Below are 21,597 nucleotides of genomic sequence, written 5' to 3'. Positions count from 1 at the left end.
CTCTCTTAGAAAACAAAGCTGAGTGTGACCAGTATCTTGCAGCCCCTAAATTAGTTGACTGCCCTTGATGGCAATAAAAGACATCACCCCATTGTTAGTATTCAAGTAAGATTTGAGTTTCATCTGCACTGCAGAATTAATGCAGTTTGACACCACTTTAATTGCCACGGCTCAATTCTATGGAATCCTGGCATTTGCATTTTGCTGTGGCACCAATGCTCTCTGACAGATCACAAGACTTCAAATCCCAGAATTACATAGTACAATGAGCCCACATAATACACAGGCTTGCCATACGCGGCCTTCAGCTTATGCTGAAAGATGTGTGCGGGAAGAGGCAATGGCGTGTGTGCCCATGGTGTATGCACCACACCATGCCACAGGCATGAGCCCATTGTTTTCAATGGGACTCCAGCATATGTGGTATTTCCCTTATATGGGGAGTCTGGAACAGATCCCCCACATAAAGGAAGGGCGCACTCTATTGTGCCAAGGCAGTTAAAGTGGTGTCAAACTGTATTATTTTTGCAGTGCAGAAGCAGCTTTGGTGTACTTCTGTCAATGGAATCATGGTAGAGATACCATTTTTGCCTCAGGAAGCAAGGAGACTTGACTTACCCACACCTGGAATGGTTGAATCCAATCCAAAAGTGAGGGGGAGGGTTCTACAACCTGAAAGCTGCTATATGAAGATTTAATTTGTGGTGTAATTGGTCCTGCAGAAGCAAATGTGGACAGCCATCTCATGAGAGGAGTTTTACCAAACGTCCATCCAACAGCAGAGTAACCCTGAAAGGAGGAAGATCTCACCTGTTGGTTATCCTGACCAGCTGCCATGTTTAAGCCAGTGGCTGCCATGTAGGTGCTGCCGATGGTTTTGATTTTCTCAACTCCACTGAACTTGGGCTTCAGGAGAAGCTGTTGAAACAGAAACAAGACAGATTCTTAGTCCAGTGGTTATCACCTTAAGAATATTCTTAATGGACCCTGAATAACTGAACCATTCTTCTCCAAAAGTGATATGGTCCAAAAGGCAAGTGTACACATGAGATACTCACAAAGGGGGCACAATATCAGTAACTATTTTCATGACAGTTGAATACTCCCAATATCCAGTAACTGGGCACCACTGGCAGCCCAGGCTGGGTGTAACCAGTGACAGCAAGGAATGCCCTATTCCCATTTGGACTGCAGGTTGCTGGTGCCTGACACACCTCGGCCTGAATCCTATTCTTAATGCCAACTAGAGTAGAGCTATTAAATTCATAGACTTTACCTATGTGTTGACTCGCCGTTCAACAATTGAATCAGTGGGTTTACTCTTACTAGGACTAACCAATAGGAGTCAGACCATCATCTCTAAATATAATGGTTCCATTTATCTCTCATAGCTACATGGACATTCACAGTGTTATCTAATCCTTGTTTAAAATCATACAAGCTTGTGGGATAACAAATTTGCAACACTTTGGTCTATACACAGAAATGGTAGTAAGTGCAAGAGCTGTCAAGTCTAAATAAGGGATAAAATAATAAAATATCTAGTTGGGACTAACAACAGGATTTAGGTCATAGTATTAAGTAAGAGAGAGCCAGCATGGCATAGTGGTTTCAACACTGGACTATGACTCTGGAAATCAGGGTTTGATTTCCCACTTGGGCATGGAAACTCACAAAGTGATATTGGGTGACTCACAGACTCTCAGCCCCACAAAACCATCATGAGGTCACCATAAGTTGCAAATGCCCAGGGAGCTCTTGTGCCACATCAAACAACAAATCCCAGGATTCCATCAGATGGAGCCATGACAGTTAAAGTGATGTTAAACTGCATTAATTCTGCAGTGTGGTAGCAGCCAGAGTTGCAGGGTCAAATCTTGACATTGTTGGAGAAATGGCAGGAAATAAATGTGATGGATGGATGGATGGGTGGAAGACAGACAGACAGACAGACAGACAGACAGACAGACAGACATAGGCAAGTATATTAAAGGAACTAGAAAGACAATGCGTAATTGAAGAGTATGTGCGGCTGTATGAAGGGGCAAGACAAAGATATTGCAAGGGAGTTCAGTTGCAAAATGAACATTTTATCCCCCTTTCACATATACCCTTAGGGATAAAATAGAAAGCATGGTGCAAAAGGGAAAGGGGGAAAACATCATGAGAGCCACACCTTCCACCAACAATAAGGTTCAGATCAGCCTCCCCTCCCTATGTCCTGGAGTTCACTATTGTAAAGACTGCACTCTACCAGAATACCCTCTTTGGAAAAAGAAAACGCCAGCTACTGAGTTCCTGCTCCAAATGTCTAGATACCAGGTGGGCATCTGTAAGAAGCTGGGACTTCTCATTTAAACAGGATTTTAAAGAAGGGAAGGAAGACAAAAAAGGAATATTAGAATTATCCATACCTCATCAAAATCAGCGATGATCTCATTCAGCAGCCGAAGGCACTCGAGTCCTTCACGGTTGACGTTGGATTCTGAGTAAAACTCTTTGAAATCCGGTATGGAAGCAAAGAGAACACAGACACAGTCATAAGACTGGTGATAGAGATCCTGCTGGCAGAGAAAGGGCAGAGAGAGGTGATCAGACTTCTGCATGGGCAACATCCATCCAAAATCTCATCTCAGTGGATTCCATGTTCTGCACCCAAAATTGAAGATTATAAAAATTGCTATCAATTTTTAGCTAACTCCCTTGGATGATTGGTCTGGGGCCAATTTCCTTAAGACCAAATGGACTTCCAAAAACAGTTCCTATGCCCCCACAAAAATAAAGCCTTTAGACATAGAAGTCCATTTCTGGTTTTGAAAAATTGACATTTTTAGGTTAAACAGATCTTCTAACTTATTGAAAAACAGCACTAAAATGACTATTTATTTATGGGATAATGCCACAATTATTGTGACATTGCGCGACATCATCTGATAGTCTTCAAACAATCATGTGATAGTGATGGGCGCATCCCACTATGCTCCTGTCACTTTTCTCAGTGTGAAAGAGTTCTTGGTCTGCTTCCTCAGATGCATAGACTAACCAAGAAGATTCATTATAAATGCCTTAATAAAAAAAAGGTTAAACATAATTTTGAAAAATTAAAATAAAGAAATGAAAAAGAATAAAGGACAAGGCATAAAATAAGTGAGCAATAATTAGACAAAAAAGACAGCTTGGTGCAGTGTTGAACCAGGACCCTGGGAGACTGGGGTGCAAATCCCTACTGAGCCATAGAAACCCATTGGGTGCCCCTGGGCAAGTGGGTGATCTTGGGCATTTTAGGGATGTCATAATACAAATACAACTTAATGATACCTAACAACAACAGGCTAAATGAAATGGCTATGCCGTTTTATGATGCAAAGCCGCCAAGGCTCACCTCGTTGCGACGATTCTGGCGGATGAACTGCTGAGCAACATCAGCTGGCAGCACATTCTCCAGCAAAACACGGTTGAGGTTCTCCATGGTCTCAATCTCCTCACGCTCTTTTTTAAACTTCTTCTTCCAGAGGAAATCTAAGCGGCAATAATACTCATTCTGAGAAGGAAGGAAGAGTTAAACAGTGAGCTCCTACCCTCAGGGATCTTTCCTTTCATACAGAACTGATTAAATAAAAACAAGCCTGGCTAGAGTCATAGGCTATATCTACTTATTATGCAGTTATAGCAATATGAAACCAGCTTAAGCATTAAGTTGCTCAACATGTTGAACCACTCCCTCCAGAAATTTTTGTTTGTTTTTGTCTTGCTTTGGGAAACTTTTTTTAAATGAAAGAACTGCATGTAAAAGTTGTTGTTTTTTTAACTGAAAAAAAAAATGAAACCATGTTGGCCCAGAAAACAATGTACTTTGTGCACTAAAACCATTGTTCTCTGCACAGAAATTGTCGTTTTTACTACAAAAAAAGGTAAGCTTTCTGCCTTGTTGTTTCATTCCAAAAATATACATGATCATTGAAAAATGTGAAAACCCTCTCCTAGCACAAATTGCAATTATTCATTTCTTCTTGTGAGAATGAGATAGGTGGATATTTGTGTGCCTTCTTTAAAGACTTTATCACCATCATGTGTTAGTTTTATCTGTATACTTAGATAAAAATCATGTACTTTTTATCTCTTTACTCATATTACAGCCAGACGCTGCAGGAAGATGCAGGGGGCAATGGAACGGCACAAGCACACAGTCTATACACTGCTGATAAAGATTTCTGGGCCACATGTGCTTGATCCTAGTTACTCTTTTACAACTTTTTAAAAAAATGCTAATTGTAGGTGGAGTAGAAGTGAATTACATCTAGTCCACTGCTACTTAAAATGGTAGTCTATATACCAAAGCTGAACAACAAGCCATCAGATGCCGGTCCCTGGGGAATTTGTAGCCAATGGGCACAAATACAGTGTCAGTCACTGGCATATGCAGGTAGGGGATAATAATTGCCAGTCCCCCACATCAGGCAGCTTAATCCAGGTTGACATCACTTTAATTGTCAGGGCTCCATCCTATGGAATCCTGGGATTTGTTATTTGTTGTGGCACCAGCGCACTCTGACAAGGAAGGCTAAATGCCTCACAAAACTACAAGCCCCAGAATTTTATAGCACTGAGCCATGGCCATTAAAGCGGTATCAATGTGCATTATTTCTGCAGTGTAAATATTTCCTGGGGCATTTTAAAAGCAACTGGGAAAGTGGGATGGCACAGCCTGCTACCACATTGCAGAAACAATGCATTTTGACACTGCTTTAACTTGTCATGGGTCCATCCCATGGTATCCTGGGTTTTGTCATTTGTTGTGGCACCAGAACTCTCTGACAGGGAAGGTTAAATATCCCACAAAACTACAGATCCCATCATTCCATAGCACTGAGCCATGGCAATTAAAGCAGGTCAAACTGCCTTAATTGTACAGTGTAGATGGAGCCTTTTCTCCAAACCAGCACTCACTCAGATAAGAATCTACACCACAAACAACACAAAAAAGGAGAAAACATATCCCCTTAACCACTCAGGTACCTCCACCACAACATATTTGCTTGGCCAGGATGACAACTGTTTGAAACCACAGTCAAAAGAGGAAAACAATATATTATAGGGCAACAGTGGGGGGAAGGAGGGAAAGATCTGGAATAGAAAGAAGCAGGAAACAGTGAGGTTTTGCATTGTGCATGGAAACAAATAGATATCCAATCACACAGAAGGCTGTGATGGGTGCAATGCCCAGTCTTGAACCCAAGAATCTTAGAAAATATACCTCAAAAACATACTTTAACAGGGAAAGAAAAACCTTTAGAGGTGGAAAAACAACAAACAGTTTATTGAAATATATATTTCTACTACACTGAAACACTGCAGGGTCTCATCCATAGACATGAGCTCTTCATGAAATGGAGGCTCACATTTTAGATCTATTTTGTCAGCAGTCCTCCTATTGCAAGTGTGGGCAAGTGTAGAAGGCTAGAAGACCATATTAGCCCCCTGGGATGCTTGGAAAACCATTCCAGCCACCATATTCCCACTGCAAAAAACTAATTTTTGCCCCAGATACTTCCCAAATACCTTCTATGGAGCATGGAGGCAAAGTACCCCTCACACTCACTAGCAGGCATTTGATAATAAAGTATTTACATATTTTTTAATCCCTGGGAGGCTATGGGGCAAAAAATGCACTGGATGATTTTTTCAGTTTACATCTTTCCAACCCCTTTTCTGATGGGAAGGAAAAAGCAATTTACCTGCCTCGCCAAAGCCAAGAGCGTGAAGAAGAAAACAAAGAATGAGAAAGCTCCCATCGCCTTGGGTTCCTTCAGCACCCCAGGCCTGCAAGTGGAGGGTTAGAGGAGAACATCAACTTGGGACATCACACATGAGCTGTCAGTTTTCTCCTGAGAGAGGTGCACACAACAATAAGCACTTATTACAAGCATGTGGTCATGATCACTTTGTGTGGTGTGCTCTCCATTTGTTGGGTGAAAAGATTGTTTTGCTGCAGCTATCTCCTTGAATCAATTTCAGTGCCCACTGTATCCTGAGGAAAAGGACCACAGCTGTATCTGTACAGCAGAAATAATGCAGTGCTTTAATTCCATGGCTTCATGCTATGGGATCCTGGGATGTATAGCTTGTTGTGACACTAGAGGTCTCTGACAGAGACAGCTAAATATCTCACAGAACTACAAAACCCAGACTTTCATAGCATTGAGCCATAGCAGTTAAAGTGGTGTCAAACTGCATTCATTCTGCAGCATAGATTCAGCCAAAGACTGCATTCCAGAGACGAGGTTTTAGAAATGTAGGCCAACTTTTTGAAATGAGCTCAGAGCTCTAATGGGCTTATTGCCTCCCATATGAATTTATCTAATCTCCTTTCAAAGGCATCTCAGCTAGCAGGTATCATCACAACTACACACTGTAAACATCTATCATGTTTTGTCCTGTCATACAGTTGTCTGCATTTAAAATTCACCTTTCCAGTGTGCTCCAGGTAATGTGTGGTGTGTATGGTTCTTCTCCACTTAGTTTCATTCCCACCACAACAATCCTCCAAGATAGGTCAAGCTGAGAAGCAGTGATTTGATCAAGGTCACCCAGTAGGGTTGCCAAGTCAGGGAACACCCCCAAGATCTGAAATTTCAGGACCAAACAGTAACATCCCAAGGGTGACACATTAAGCACAATACATTAAACCTCAATTGCACAGGCTCTCATCACTGTCATCATAACCCTGGCAATGATTATGATATTTTTGCTTTTCTTTGTGATTGATTACTCCTGCATAGCAAGGGGTTAGACTGCATTAGCCCTTGTGGTCTCTTCCACCTCTGGGATTCTGTGATTCTATGATCAAGTCCTTTTATCATTTTTGGCTGCCCTCTTCTGCATCGCCCATCAAAATGGGAAGCAATCCAGTTCAGTGATTGAAAACACTACCAATACTATTGCTGGTAACCGCCACTTAATTTCTGTCTTTATGCTGGAAGTAGGCTATAGACATCATGAGGACAAGTTACCTGAGAGCTGTCTGGTTAGGGTAGAGGCAGGAGACATAGCAGTCGGAGAGCCACGAGTGGGAGTGAAGGAACAGCACATTGTAGACAACAAGGCAAAGGGTCAACATTGTCAGCTTGAGCTCAAAGTTCATGTGCAGGAAGAGGGAGCATGAGAGGAACCCCAAGATACAGCAGTAGATGTAATACTATAGGAAGATGAGAGCAGGACAGAGAGCAAAAAGAATTGTTGTTAAAAGGAGAAGTATCGTCCAACAAATATAGATAAATACCAATGAAGTATTTCCAGAAGGATACATACTTACTGGCACACAGAAGAGGGTGTCAACATGAATAAACTCTTGGGTGATGTTCACACCGGCCATGGTGGAATTTGGAGGGTTTGGAAAGCAGGAGGTCTCTGGCATAAAGAACTAACAAACAGTGATGGGAAAAGAGTATCAGAAGGGATGCTCCGAGGTACATGTGAATTAATTTGAGCTGGCCAAAGACAGGAGAGCAAAGAGAGAGTGCATTGTGCCTTAGATCAAGATTGGGATTGTATCTGTGCAAGGCAAGTGTTTCAATCTCACTTTAACTGCAATGGCACCAATCTGTAGACTCCTGGGATTTCTAGTTTGGTGAGGTAGTTAGAATTCTCTTCTGAGGACCTTAAGTGCTAGAAATCAGGAGACGGGAGTAGAGTTTTCTAGCAGAGAATTCTAAGTGGGTTCTTGGCATCTGTTCGGATTTGGTTCCAGGAACCCTCATGGATACCAAAATCCATGCATGATGATATACAATGGTGTAGTAAAATGTTATGCCTTGTATAAAACAGCAAAATCAATGCTTGCTCTTGCAGGGGGGGGGGGCGGAGGGAGGTTTTAAAAATATTTTCAAATCATGGATGGTTGAATCCATGGATGCAGAATCCATGAATATGGAAGGCTGGCTGTACTTTTCAAATTTTTCTAATTTGCCTGCTTCTCTCCCATCCCAAACATTGTAATGGCTAATGAAGAGAAGACTAATGAAAGCTTTTTAAATGAATATTAGATAATACATTGGTAACACAATAAAGCTATTACTCATGCTTTTTTGTTATTTTACTCAGCATCCATACAGCTAAATTGTCAGTTTTGTTGTTAGCCAATACCACAAGAATCTTGTCTTTTAATTAATGTTCAATCTTTCTCCAGACAGAACCAAACAAACTTAATTCACACCCACCTGCTCTACAAAGAAAAACTTCAAGGATTTCAATTTTCTTTTATGTTCTCCCACACAGCCCAACGTTTCCCTCTCTCACCACTTCTCTGTCTTTCACAATCTCCCCATCTTGACAACATACCAAATTTAGAACAGCCATGGTGAGAACCACAAGTATGGTGACAATGCCCAGAGAGACTCGTAGCCATGGTTGGCTGCAGACACTGGCTGAGATGGATGGAACCCAGTATAAGACCTTCGGCCCTTTCAAGAAACACTTCTGGCCCAAAAAAGGGAAACATAAAAAAGACAAGAACATCCAGTTGATCCAGGATCCTGTTTTAATTCCAAGTTCTTATCATTCCATCAATGCTACCAGCTTTTTTGGTCAAAATTTCTATTAAATTTCAGGGCACAACTCTACTCAATCCAGCACATTGCATAAAATGGGCCTTATATTATTACTCATCAAATGCCTGTTGAACTAGAACAGTCTTTGCTTGTCTGCAAAAAGAAAATAAGGTGGGTGCCAGTCTAATGTCTCTGGGAAGTAAGTTCCAGAGCCTAGAAGCAGCCACTCTCTCATGACCTTCTCCCATGTTCTCACCAGATGTACCTGTGAAGATGGTAGGACAGAGAGAAGACCCTTACCAAGAGTATGGACTGGTTCATAAGGGAGAATACGGTCCTTCAAATAACCTGGACCTGAGCCATTTAGGGCTTTTAAAGGCGATAACCAGCACTTTGAATTGTGCATGGAAATGGACTGGCACCCAGTGGAGCTGTTGCAACAAATTAGTTTTGTGTTCCATGTAGCCAGAACCTGTTAGTAATTTCGCTGCAGCTTTTTGGATCAGTTGAAGTTTCTGAGCCCTCTTCAAATGCAGCCCCATGCAGAGCACATTACAGTAACTATACTAAAACCTAAACACCATTTTAAGCCATTTTATTCCCTCTTAACAGAAACTTGCTATGGCTTTGACCATCAACCATATAAAAACAGAGGGCTGCAACTCTCAATATTATTAATCGCTCTCAGACATAGAGGTCACAGATAGCATTCTTTTTTGAAGAAGCTGCAACCCAGCCAGCTAGAGAGCCGTCGACCACACATGAAAGCCATGCTGACAGTGTGGGAGAAAAGCCATTAATGTCCTATATGCTCCTCAGAAGATATATCCAGCAATTGAATGGCAAACACAAGGCAACTTACTGCCAGGTGACTAGCAAAGCAGGTGAGGAGGAGGAGGAGAAAGAGGAAGAAGGCAATTCCATAGGATATCCCCAAGGCTTCTGTCCTGGATGTGGAGAAAGTAGAAAAAATACCAAATGTGCATGCATTAGCATAATATGAAATTTAATTTTTTAAAAAAAAAAAACCTGTGATGTTTCCTTTCTTCTCCCACTGATCCTTGCCCCCACTCAACCATTTCGTCAGCATTTTAAAGAAATGCAGGTGAATGTCACAGCCTGTTTCACAGCCTGAATGTCAACAGGCAGATTTTTGGGACCAGTGGTGTCACCTCTCTTAGCGTGTGACATCATGTGGCCTATATCCCCTGCACCCTCCCCCAGTGATGTCCCTGGCATCCATCTCTTTAATTTATAGAAAGGAAAATGGAGAAATAGCCCCACACAATGCATCATGTACTTTAGCCATATGTTCCTAATCCTAACATTCTTGTTCACCTGCAAGTTGTTTCCAACTTATGGTGACCCTAAGGCAAAGCTTGTCAAGATTTGATCAGAGGGGAGATGCCTTTGTTTTCCTCTGAGGCTAGGAGAGTGTGACTTGCCCAAGGTCACCCAGTGGGTTTCCATGGCAGATTTAAACCCAGGTCTCCAGAGTAATAGTCCAACACCCAAACCATTACACCAAGCTGGCTCTCTAGATTATAAATCTTTGCTTATCTTGTTCTCAAACACAAGAATGAATTATTTCCAGTGTTTTCTCTTTACTGAGCAGTATCACAAGGGTTGTCTTTTGATGGTGATTTTTTGCACATTTCAGGAATTTTTGCAAAAAAAATAAAATAAAATTCTTAAAATTCTTTGTTTTGTGCAAAAATGTTTTCTGTGCAGAAATGTTAGGTTTGTGCAAAATATACAATTTTCTTGCACCCCTTTGTACCCACACACCAACATTTCTCCTTACTTATACACCACGAGGATCTGGATGACAAAGTTGGAGATGAAAACCAGGAAGGTACAAACTGTGTAGTAATTAAAAGATGGAAGCGCCGAGAACCGATACTAGTAGGGGAAGAGAAATGAAGAAGGACTATCATGAGCAGGATGTCTTTCCTTCACAATCCCCCCATCTCATTTTACTCCATTCTGATTTGCACCAGGATAATTTCCCATGTAACCTGTGCTCTCTCATCATCTTTGGTAGAAGGGAGGATCAACCTATTGCTCTCCATGTCTTGTGATAATACAGTTTCTCTCACTCCTGAATCTGTGGCATGTTGTCTGCAGAATTTTAGTCCAACACATCTGGAGACTTATAGATTGCCCACCCCTAGTCTAAAGATGTTCTGCACCTAACAAAGATGAAAATTCATTTGCCAGATTAAGCTAAAACGTGCATTTTTTTTCTCCAATGAGGGCCTGGAAGACTCCTCAGTCACAAATAGAATAGGAGGATAATGAGTTTCCCCCACTTATTTTCCTCCAATATCTAATAGGGAAAGAATGTAGCAAGCAAGCAATTACATACAGACTCATTTGACTTTTCATAGGATCAAATCCAATTGATCCCAAATGGACATGCTTATAAATGAGGATCCTTATATGAGCTTAAGAATCTCCCTTGACCGTACAAGTCTTTAGAGGTTACCTCCTTTTCAAGAGACTGCTCCTTGAAATACAAGGTGATGCGATTCAAATCTTCTGACTTCTTCCATTGCCTAAGGGCATCAGCATGGCAGAGAGAGAATAGAAAGGGGAGATTTCACCCTGGGGTACCTCTTCATCTGCTTTCACTCATCTCCCTTCCCTTGAAATGTAGACTTAACCAACCAAGGATTATTTTCCAGTGCTCAAAAGTACAGACAAAATGGACACCCAATGTTTGCAGAAAAGGTGAATGATTGGTTGCTGTTGTTTTTCAGATCCCTCTCTCCTCAGTTTTCCATATCTTCCTATTTTCCTCTCCCTATTTTCTTGGCTCTTTTAAATAAGGATAATAGATTGTTGGTGGTTTCCCTGCTTTAAAAAAAGCACACACTAAAAGACTATCCTTGATTTTTCCATTGTGGAAGCCCATCAAATATTGAATTCAAATTTGTGCTGTTCAGATGTTGTGGACAGCATCCCTCACCCCAAACAGGTTCTACGCCATGGATAGCTTCTTTAAAATCCAGAGCAGATCCACCATCTCATGGCCACTGGAGTCTCCAGTTCCCACTTGCCATGGAAGTCCTGGGCTATCATCCACATCACTCTGTCTTGCTGTTCTTCCTTCCATCTTTTGCAATATATTTATACTTTTCACCATCCATCCCCATCCTCAGCTCTTTCCCCTGCACTGCTTCATTGACCATGGAACTTACTTCTGTGAGTTAAGCTGTTCAATCAGTTGGAAGAACTTTTCATCCACACCTTCCAGGTCTTCATCTGGGCTCCTGGGGGCACGACCCCTGATATACCATACAAATTGAAGAGTAGAAAGACCCATTAGAGAAGTGAGGAGCAGAATAGGGATCAAAAATGTGTGTGTGTGCACGCACATGTGCACGTGCCTTCAAGTCACTTGTTCACTTATGGAGACCCCATGAATTTCATAGGGTTTTCTTAGGCAAGGAATCTTCAGAGGTGGTGTTGCCAGTTCCTTCCTCTGAAATATAGCCTCCAGAACCTGGCATTCATTAATGGTCTCCCATTCGAGACCAACCAGGGCTTAGCTTCCAAGATAAGATGAGATCTAGTGTCTTGAGGGTATGTAAGTTGTTAGCGTATTTAGGATAATTTATTTTAGCAATTAAGGCTGGCATTCTGTTTGGGAGTTACATCTTCATAAAGGGCCTTAGATGGGTGCAAAACTGAATTATGTAGTTTGCTGTTCATCCCACCCTCAATAATTGCACACTTGAAAACTCTGTTTACAAGTTATGTGCATTCATTTCTAGTTGCGGTAGAAGTCAACATTTCCAGTCTCAAGGTTCCATAAATCTAGACCATGATCTCTGACATAAAATTCCTTTGAGTACCACTGCTCATCAGTTAAGTCTTTCTCATGCATTACTGCTAAATGCAGAAACTCTTCTTACCGCTCTATGGTCCTCTGCTGGTTCAAAGATCCCAGAGAAATCTCCTGCAAAAAAACAAGGAAAGGGGACTATAGCATGAAAAACATTAATGTTGTTCCTCATCCGTATTGCTCTAAAAGTTTGATTTGCTAGATGAATAATTTGCAATCTTCACAGTTTCAAAACTAACAATGAGAGTGGTTTGGGCAATGGAACCAGTTGCCTAGAGAGGTTGTGGGGTGGCCTTCTACGGATATCTCCAAAACAAGGCTGGACAGAGAACGGTTGTGGATGCTTTACCTGGAGTTCCTGCACTGAGCAGGTGGGTTGTATCTGATGGCCCATAAAACCACTTCCAACTGTATGATTCCATGAAAATATATTTTCTTGCTCACCTATTTCTTAAGTATATTTTTAAAAGTTGCTTATACAGTGGGCCCTTGCTTTACGCGGGGTCTCCGTTCCGGATTCCCCCGCATAAAGCAAATAATGCATAAGCATGAGCCCCATGATAACCAATGGGGCTTATGCTTGCAGCGCAGCCACGCATTCCATTCACAAGCCCCATTGGATATAATAGGGCTTGTTTTCATCGCATGGCAATGCGCGCATGCAGGGCATGTGCCATTTCCTAGGCGAGTTCAGCGTATGCTGAAAGCCGCCTATAAGGAGCTCGCGTATAGGCTCACTGTACAAAGGCAAAATTGCAATACATTTTGTCAAATTATATTCTTTGCTTCCAGCAAAACAACAACAACAGTACCAGGACTCATTGGCAATATTACAATAATTTTCTTTTTAAAAAAATTTTTGCTCATACATCTTATTTGCAAATGGGGGGATGCAGTTCTTTGCCTGGTGTAAGTTCTGTTTTAACCAAGTTGAGACAGATGCAAAGGTGTAGCTATCAGGGAAATGGGCAAAATGAAAGCATTCCCAAATAAGAAATTTATCCTTTGATGTATTTTGTTTTCTTTCCCCAAATTCCTACCATGGAGGTGACTTAAAACATCAGTGAAACATTTACAAATACATTTTAGACATCCAAAGAAAAGGGGTAGGGAATGTGACCAAGTGACTGAGAACACAGAAAACAAAACAGTTCTAGGTGTGAATGATTTTTCAGCATCTCATTCTTTGCAATCTAGAAATTTTGGGGCTGAATAGTGGAGGATTTGTTGTTGTTATTACTGTGTGCCTTTGAGTCATTTCTGATGAACAGCAACTCTAAGGCAACCCTATCACAGGGTTTTCTTGGCAAGATTTGTTCAGAGAGGGTTTGCCATTGCCTTCCTCTGAGGCTGAGAGAGTGTGAGTTGCCCGGTAGGTTTCCATGGCTGAGTGGAGATTTGAATTCCAGTCTCCAGAATAACAGTTCAATATTCAAACCACTACGCCATGCTGGCTCTCAGTGGAGGATAGCAGGAATTATGTGAGTAAACTCTTTTTTTCTAAAGCACCTGGTATTCATCAGGGCCTCCCATCCAAGTACTAACTAAGGTTGAACCTGCTTAATTTCTAAGATCACATGGGATCTGGTGCCTTTAGAGTATTTAGTCCCTATCTTATATAGAAAGTTCCTTATTTCTTAAGCATGTAGTTCTGGAAGATCTGAAGCCAGAGGGAGCAGTCAGGCCTGACTAAATTGGATGGCTGGTGCAAGGGTTCCACCTGCTGGACCTACCGAGTGGTTGTTCCGAACAAATCCTGCTGACTCTGGCGGAAGGTTGTCCCGCTGTTTGAGATTGGCAAAAGGCTTGGCTGCACCCCAGGACTCCAGGTAGCGGGTCATCCGGACTGATGCCCTCATCTTGTAGCTCTCGCCTGGCACAGGTGAAAGCATTTCAGTGGAGCTTTCTTCTTCAGCCTAAAGATAACAGGAACCCGGAGGATGAGGAAGTCCCATGAATGAGAAACCAGACACACCAAGCTAGATCACCACTTCCCTTTATCTAGGGTTGCATGTGAAAATTACACAAAATCACAGTACAGACTTTCATACCAACTTTAGCACTGAGCATACCGAGAAGCAGGTCTGTGTTTCACAGAGGAGATTCCTAGCCCTTATGAAGATGTGCTCAAACGTCTGTGAGACCCACTCTGCAAAATGTTACAACACAAGATGCCTTACCTCAGGTCAGACTATTTATCTGTCTAGTTTGGTATTCTTTACTCTAAATGGCAACATTACTCCAGGCTCTCAGTAAGAAAGATTTCCTACTATCTGTTACTTCAGAAATTGAGAGCTTCTAACTATGGATGGTAATTCTTTATTTTTCCAATTCTTGACAGATGTTGAGAACAATGAAGTATTTTTTTTCATGCCATAGCTTCAGGATACTCAGGGGGAGAAAAAAAAATCTGAAAATTAGGAAATTGAGAATCACACAACTTGTCCAGGAAATTGTTTAGTTTTCCAGACACTGCACAGCCTTTGCCACATAAAGTGAAATCTGTGCAGCTTTTCTTACAGAATGAAAATCTTGCAAACCAGCAAAGGCTGAACCTTCAGTTCATCCAGGTTTCTTTTACTGGGTATAACATTTAGTTTCCACGACTTTCAGATTTTCAAAGGCTGCAGCCATGATATCACACTGTTTACATTCCCCCCCCCCAGTCCACAACAAAAAACAATATAAGAAAGAGAAGAAGGGGGTTCCTGAGAAAGCTGCACAATTTTCTGGGCATAGCAAAAAGACAGCAAGCATAGGTTTTCACAGCAAAAGCTTTACAATTTTTCAAACTCCTGTGCAGTTTTCAAAAATGGCACAGTTTATGTTGTGCCAGGAATGAACAAACAAAAGGTTCCTGCAAGTTGCAGGAACTTTCCATGTGCCATTTTCTTCCTGCACTATTTTCCCACTGTGCTAAGAACTCCAAATTTGACTCCATTTGGAAAATTAGGGATGCAATTCTTCACTCAGTTTCATTCCAGAAGTAGCAATGAATAATTTCAGCAATTTTCTTCCTGCTGCAAGAAAGTCTTTAAAAACCACAGTTTTTTAAAGGCTATTCACAGTTCAGAATGTATTCTCTGGAAAATTCACATGAAGTTGTTATGCATAGAAAACAGCATTTTCTACATGGAAAATAATATTTCAATACAGAACTATTAATTCCTGCACAGAAAATGCTGTTATCTATACAGAAAATATTTGTTTTCTGAGCAAAACAACCATGTAAGAATTTTTCAAAGAATAGGTTCTCAGCTGTAAAGATTTTTGACAGTACAGGATTTTTCTCCTCAGTGTTTCTTAACACTGGAAAAACATGCTTTTCAATCATTTTTAAAATATTTTTGAATGTTCTTTCCATCATTATGGGAAAGTGATGAATTCCCATTCCATCCCTACCTCTGATCTTCAGCTATTGTGGTCTACAACTCCCACAGTCCCTCACAACTGTCTTTGTTAGGTAGTGCAAATGGGAGTTATAACTCCAACCCCTCCTCCATTCCTGGAGGATTTCTATGTGCTGCCTAAATTCTCTAACCTAGGAGCAAGCACAGTGCTGCAAGCAAGTAAAATACCTCTATTTTTCTCTGCAGTCCTTTTCAAAATGACAATAGGAAGTGGCAATCTGGAGGGGGAGTTGGGATGGGGAGAAAAATAACCCCTGACCTCCATGCAGCTGACCACCATGATCTAGTTCTACACAGGTCCATCTAGTTCAAGACAGAAAACCTACAAAGGTATGGAAAGCCTTCCACTATCTTGATTATTGGAAACCTTCTGCATCTAAAGCAGGTGCTCCCAAAGAACCTGCAGGTGGAACCATCCCAGTGGCACCTCACTGCAAGCATCATGGAGAGCTCCTCACCTTGGGATCAATGACCAAAAAGGTTCTAATTCGGTTCTCCTTCAAGTACGAGTCCCGTTGCCAGCAACAAACTTCTTCCACAGCATACACACCACCCAGGTGTGACAAGGTAGCCTCTGTAATGTGAACCCTCCTAGAAAGGAAAAGGCACTGGTATGTAATTCTTGCCTTCAAAGGATCAACACAAGACACAGAAATTAGGCAAGGAAAGAATATTCATTCTTATTTGTCCCCAGGTCAAAGAACAGGTCTACTGGAGGTCAAGAAAGCCCAACAGAAAGATTAATTGACAAGCAAGCAAGAATCTTCTGGAACTTTTCCCCAGAGTCAAATGTTCTGGAATGTTGTGGAGGAACTGCTTTGTGTAGAAAAGCATGTAGGAGTTTTTGTGCACACACAAAAAAAGTCTGTGTAAGTATCAGGTTTCCTGCACAGAAAAAAAATCCTGCACAGAAAATAGGATTTTGCACACACAAAATCTCCACAGGATTTTCTACACCAAATAATTCCTCCACACCATTTCTGCAAATGAATATTTGTTTTCTCCCTCAAGGGAAAGAAAACCACTGTAGTTATTCATTCTCACATGCAAGAACAAAAAGGTAGAAGAAATACATCCTGAACAAAGAATAACTGTGTGGCATGGGCTTCTGCCATGCATTGTCATTGATTTGTCAGCCCAACAAAAGTCCATCAGTTAGACATTCCATATAGACCACTAAAGGTCACCCCACAACTATGGAAATTCTGACAACTACAGCATTTTTGTCAAGGGCTGCATTTCCACTATGATTTAAAGCAAATTGTTGATTGGGTTATATGACCATAGTTCCCATTTGAAACCGGATCCGATCCTACTGTGATCGGTTTCAATCGCAATGAAGAGAGGCAGACTTGCTAATTAGCTTACTTGCTGTTCACCGCTATGATCTTTGGAATAGCGGTATATAAATAAAACAAATTATTATTATTAATTATTAAATGCAAAAAACCCCTATCTTTGCTGACACTAGTTCTTTGGCAGTTCTTTTGAAAAGAATATATTCTGAAATGTGTTCAAATAGTGGGAATGCCGGATCTGAATCACATCATTCTGGAGAGGAAGGACTAATGGCAGAGGAGTGTTTACCATCCCTCCTCAGTTTTTATAGATCCCCCCTCCCCAGTGCTGCCTTTGTGCTTGTGGTGTGAACTATGGACACATGATTTTTTAAAGTAATAAAATAAAATTGATAGGAGATTCAATTCACTGATTTTGCAACTACTTGCAATCAGTGAGGCAAGTAGTTGCAAAACCACCGAGTCAAATCTTCTATCATATATATACATATATATATATATATATATATATATATATATATAAAGTTCCCAAGCTGGGCTACCACTTACATCACTGATGACACACAGATGATTGACATTTTGAAGTGGCACAAACTGGTGGGGATGACAATCGTGCCAAAAAAGAAGCAATTACAAGGGGATAATGAAAAGGTCCACTTTCATAGTGGGAACGACAGACCTTTTGGAATCAGTTTACCAACACAGAGCAAAGGCAAATCACAAACAGGTTTAAATGTAAGTGGGAATGAGCCCCAAGGCTGCAGAAGTTTCACCAAAGGACAGAACAGAAAGAAGGATCACTGATTACTTTAGCATTCAAGCATATGCTTGTGTAATTCCTCTTCTGTACCACTAGGCAGCAGCATTGCTCTCATAGTTCAATTGACCTTTGAGAAAATACCAAGAATAATTACATAAGGAATCGTATTATTATTTGGTTAGGATAAATATACAGAGTTGATGAAGGAGATGGGAAACTGATCACTGATTCAATCTGGAATATCAGCAATTAAAGCTATAAATAGCAGCCATGGTGAGCTAATCAAGCCTGGCATCCTAGTTGCTAATAGATTTGAAACCGCAAAGTCTAATTTGAACCTCATTAAAATCTCTGATATTGAATGGCAACGGCAGCCAGTGCCTTCATATCGGAAAAGCAGTGGGTTCACTTCAGGTTTTATTCCAAACTTTTAAAAAAGTAACCAAGGTTTTGGGTCTATTTTGAAGGTAGCATTGGGCACCTTGGACCGCTTTTTTAAAAAATTAAAAAGCCTGGAGCAGATTCACTACAGTTTAGATTTCCACTTCATTCACACTTGTGAATGCCTTTCTAAGCCAGACAACATTTTAAAGGGCAGCCGATCCTTTAATTCCAAGAACTGTTGGTTTCTGTGTGCCTTCAAGTCACTTCCAATTTATGTGAATTTATCACAGGGTTTTCTTGGCAATATGTGTTCAGAGAGGTTTTCCTATTGTCTTCCTCTAAGGCTGAGAGTGTGTGACTTCTTCAAGGTCCATGGCTGAGCAGGTATTGAAGTCCTGGTCTCCCAGAATCATAGTCATACCACCATACCACACTAGCTCTCTCACAAGAACCATATCATTTCAATTTGTCAAGAATTAAGAGTAAGTGTTGGCTAGATTCTCTTCTGTCAGTGTTTAATTTTGATAATAGTGCAATGAATCAAATTAAACGACATTAGTCAAAAGCCCCATGTGAGGTAAAACATGCAAAATGAATCGCAAATAATTAAGAACAAAAATAAACTGAAACCTGATATTTATGTTAGAGGTAATTCCTCCTTGTTAAGAATACTCTCCTGAATTCTATTGTTAATCCCAACTAGATTAAACCCATTGAACTGACATTAATGGAACTGACATTAATGTTGATTTATTATGCTCCCATTGAGTTAATGGATATATTTTAGTTATCAGTAATAATAGGTTTTAGGCCACTGGAAAATAATAATCTATTTCAATAACCTCACATTATCCAACTGTTTCTCCTTAGAAGAATTCCATACAATTCTGAATGTCTTTTTCTAGTGCAATCCATCATTCCAAGTTTTCTCTTCCATATCCATCCATGGTCTATTGATTTAAGGTGCTAAGAAATTTAGCCTATCTTGTATAAAAACAACAGCAAAATGTCCAGTTGCCCAATATTTTCATTGTCTGAGTGGTAAGACTCTTTACTAATGATAACTAATAGTGAGAAACACTTAGTTCTTTCAAGTCTCCCAACTAGGGTTGCCATATCCCAGTTTTGGCCAGGACATTCCCGATTTTTCAGCCTTTGGGAATGTTCCAGCCCAGTTTTAGAAGGATGTCCTGCTGTCACTTTGGCATGGCAGTGGTGGCCTGTGGGGCCTGGCAAGGTCGCCAGGCCTCACTTGGGGCTGGTGGGGGATTGAGGCCTCCTCAGCCACCGCCTCCACCTCCCTGATCCTGATGCAGCAAGGTCAGGGAGCCTGAGGCACAGGTGGCATAGCAAGTCCTCCCTGGGGCTGGAGGTGAGGCACAGCATGAATTTATATTAATGTGTTTTTTGTTTTACAGTCAGCCCTTCTTATACATGGATTATTTTATACACAGATTCAAGCATCCATGGTTTGAAAATATTCAAAAAAAGTATAAATTTCAAATATCAAACCTTGATTTTCCATTTTTTATAAGAGACACCATTTTGCTATGTCATTATATTTAATGGGACTTGAGCATACACAGATTTTGGTATACACGGGAGATCTTGGAACCAAACCCAAGCGTATAACAAGGGTCCTTGGGGGGTTTGGTTGGTTGTGTCCTCCATTTTTCTTGAATGTCCTGGATTTTGTCCTATATTTTCCCCGGTTTTGCGGTAGAGATTATGGCAACCCTACTTCCAACCAGGAAAGGCTGATGAAAGCTCCATCCAAAAGACTCTCCATCCAAAAAACTCATACTTAAAGCAGTGTAGTAGAGATAGAGCCATAATTCTCTTCCCCATGCAATCAGAACTGTATCAGAATGTTTGTGTTGCAATTTGTTCCCGAAGCCAATAGAGGGCAGTTTTCAAGCACAAACATGTACCACTTGGGAGCATCCCAGCTCACCATCTCATTTCTCTCACCCTGGCACACCTCCAGCTTCCATGTGATTGGCCAATGTCACATCGTCAGACCAGACATCGTACTGCCATTTTTGGAGGCCAATCACCCCACATAGGACATTTCCAGAATGAACTCCCACTCTCATGTTGATATCCACCCCAGTGGCATCACGCAGTTTCCTGGGGGCAAAACAGAACAAATTTGCTTTATTTCTAATCCAGATCAGTAAAGAGACTATATACCTACTCCCACCTATCTAGAAAGAAATATGAACAATTAAAAACAAGCAAACATTGGCAATAGAACATTTTCCTGCTGGACATAATAATGGCTGTGTTTGAACATCCTGCTAAGCCACAGTTTATGTTTGCTTCTTTGTTGCTTTAGCCATGAATTGCCTGCAGACCACCTGACAAACCACGTTTGCTTTCCCCATTTTTGGTCAGTTTTCCCCCCACTCCTTTTGCCATATCTTATTTCAGAATGAGTAGTTATAGAAACAAATCAGAGACAGCCACAGTTCCAGGCTTCATGACAAGGCGTGGTTTAAACAAACCAGATCTCAGATGCCAATAATAACAAACAATGATTTATAAACATGATTTGTGGCTGGTTATATCTTTTGCACAGAACAAGAAGCCAAAATTCAACATGGACAAACTGGCTTACTGCTAAGCATGACCCCAATCAACTGACAAAACTCTTAAACTGATTTGAGAAAGCTCAGCTCTGATGACAATAGAGAAATTTAAAACACCAAAGATAAAGAAAGAAATGGGGAACAAACAATTCCCACACAAAAACTTTCCATGATCTCAACCACTGACCACTCTACCTAATAATAGGGCTAGCTGTCATCATACATACCAAACTATAACATCTGAATGTCAATTTTCTTTATACCCTATTCTCACTTTAATATTGGATTGGTGTTGTTGTTTCCATGCAGGACAGAAACACACTTGTATTGCAAGCACCCCCAGTAACCCACTCCACTCACTTGATGGCCTGGCACATGTCAAGCCCCATCTTGACACAATTCCGGGCATGGTTAGGCAGTGACACAGGCAGCCCAGAGACACAGTAGTAGCAGTCGCCCAAGATCTTGATCCGCATACACTCATTATCCTAGAGGGAAAGGGACTGAAAGTAGTCTTTGACTCCTGGACTCTGAGGTCCTATCTGCATGGGCCAAATAAATTGGCCTCTCTCCCATCTTCTTGGCAGAGAGACCGAACGACACACAGCCCAAACCTCAGGTCTGGTGCGAACAGACTGGAGAGTATCTAGCTCATTCAGCACCAGAACTAGAGTATACCTCACTTAGAACAGATTTTAAAAACTTACTATTTGCTCTGAAGCTCCATGGAAGATCCAGAGCCTTCAATTTCAACATGG

At 41.1% G+C, this 21,597-nt stretch overlaps 1 protein-coding gene across 4 annotated transcripts in view; it reads right to left on the bottom strand.

The window, feature by feature from the left end:
• The window catches only part of ADCY4 (adenylate cyclase 4), a 42,802-nt gene that overhangs the window by 6,840 nt on the left and 14,365 nt on the right, over window positions 1-21,597 (bottom strand). The window contains exons 8-23 of one of the 4 annotated variants that reach the window (XM_089481248.1): window positions 21,200-21,327; window positions 20,220-20,378; window positions 16,265-16,397; window positions 14,130-14,312; window positions 12,467-12,510; window positions 11,750-11,836; window positions 11,035-11,104; window positions 10,351-10,448; window positions 9,409-9,493; window positions 8,338-8,475; window positions 7,313-7,420; window positions 7,011-7,195; window positions 5,736-5,820; window positions 3,383-3,541; window positions 2,415-2,564; window positions 811-918 (exon numbers count right to left, since the gene is read on the bottom strand). In XM_089481248.1, the coding sequence (XP_089337374.1) occupies window positions 811-918; window positions 2,415-2,564; window positions 3,383-3,541; window positions 5,736-5,820; window positions 7,011-7,195; window positions 7,313-7,420; window positions 8,338-8,475; window positions 9,409-9,493; window positions 10,351-10,448; window positions 11,035-11,104; window positions 11,750-11,836; window positions 12,467-12,510; window positions 14,130-14,312; window positions 16,265-16,397; window positions 20,220-20,378; window positions 21,200-21,327 (1,920 nt within the window). The remainder of the gene's footprint in view (window positions 1-810; window positions 919-2,414; window positions 2,565-3,382; window positions 3,542-5,735; window positions 5,821-7,010; window positions 7,196-7,312; window positions 7,421-8,337; window positions 8,476-9,408; window positions 9,494-10,350; window positions 10,449-11,034; window positions 11,105-11,749; window positions 11,837-12,466; window positions 12,511-14,129; window positions 14,313-16,264; window positions 16,398-20,219; window positions 20,379-21,199; window positions 21,328-21,597) is intronic. The other 3 variants (XM_089481249.1, XM_089481251.1, XM_089481250.1) reach the window with 3 other exon arrangements.

The sequence above is a fragment of the Sceloporus occidentalis genome, unplaced genomic scaffold (genome assembly GCF_023333645.1).
Source record: "Sceloporus occidentalis isolate IW3139 unplaced genomic scaffold, rSceOcc1.0.p SCAF_14, whole genome shotgun sequence".
In the NCBI taxonomy this organism is placed as follows: Eukaryota; Metazoa; Chordata; class Lepidosauria; order Squamata; family Phrynosomatidae; genus Sceloporus; species Sceloporus occidentalis.
Note: the sequence above shows the minus strand (reverse complement) of the source record. Positions and strands in the feature narration are given on the sequence as shown.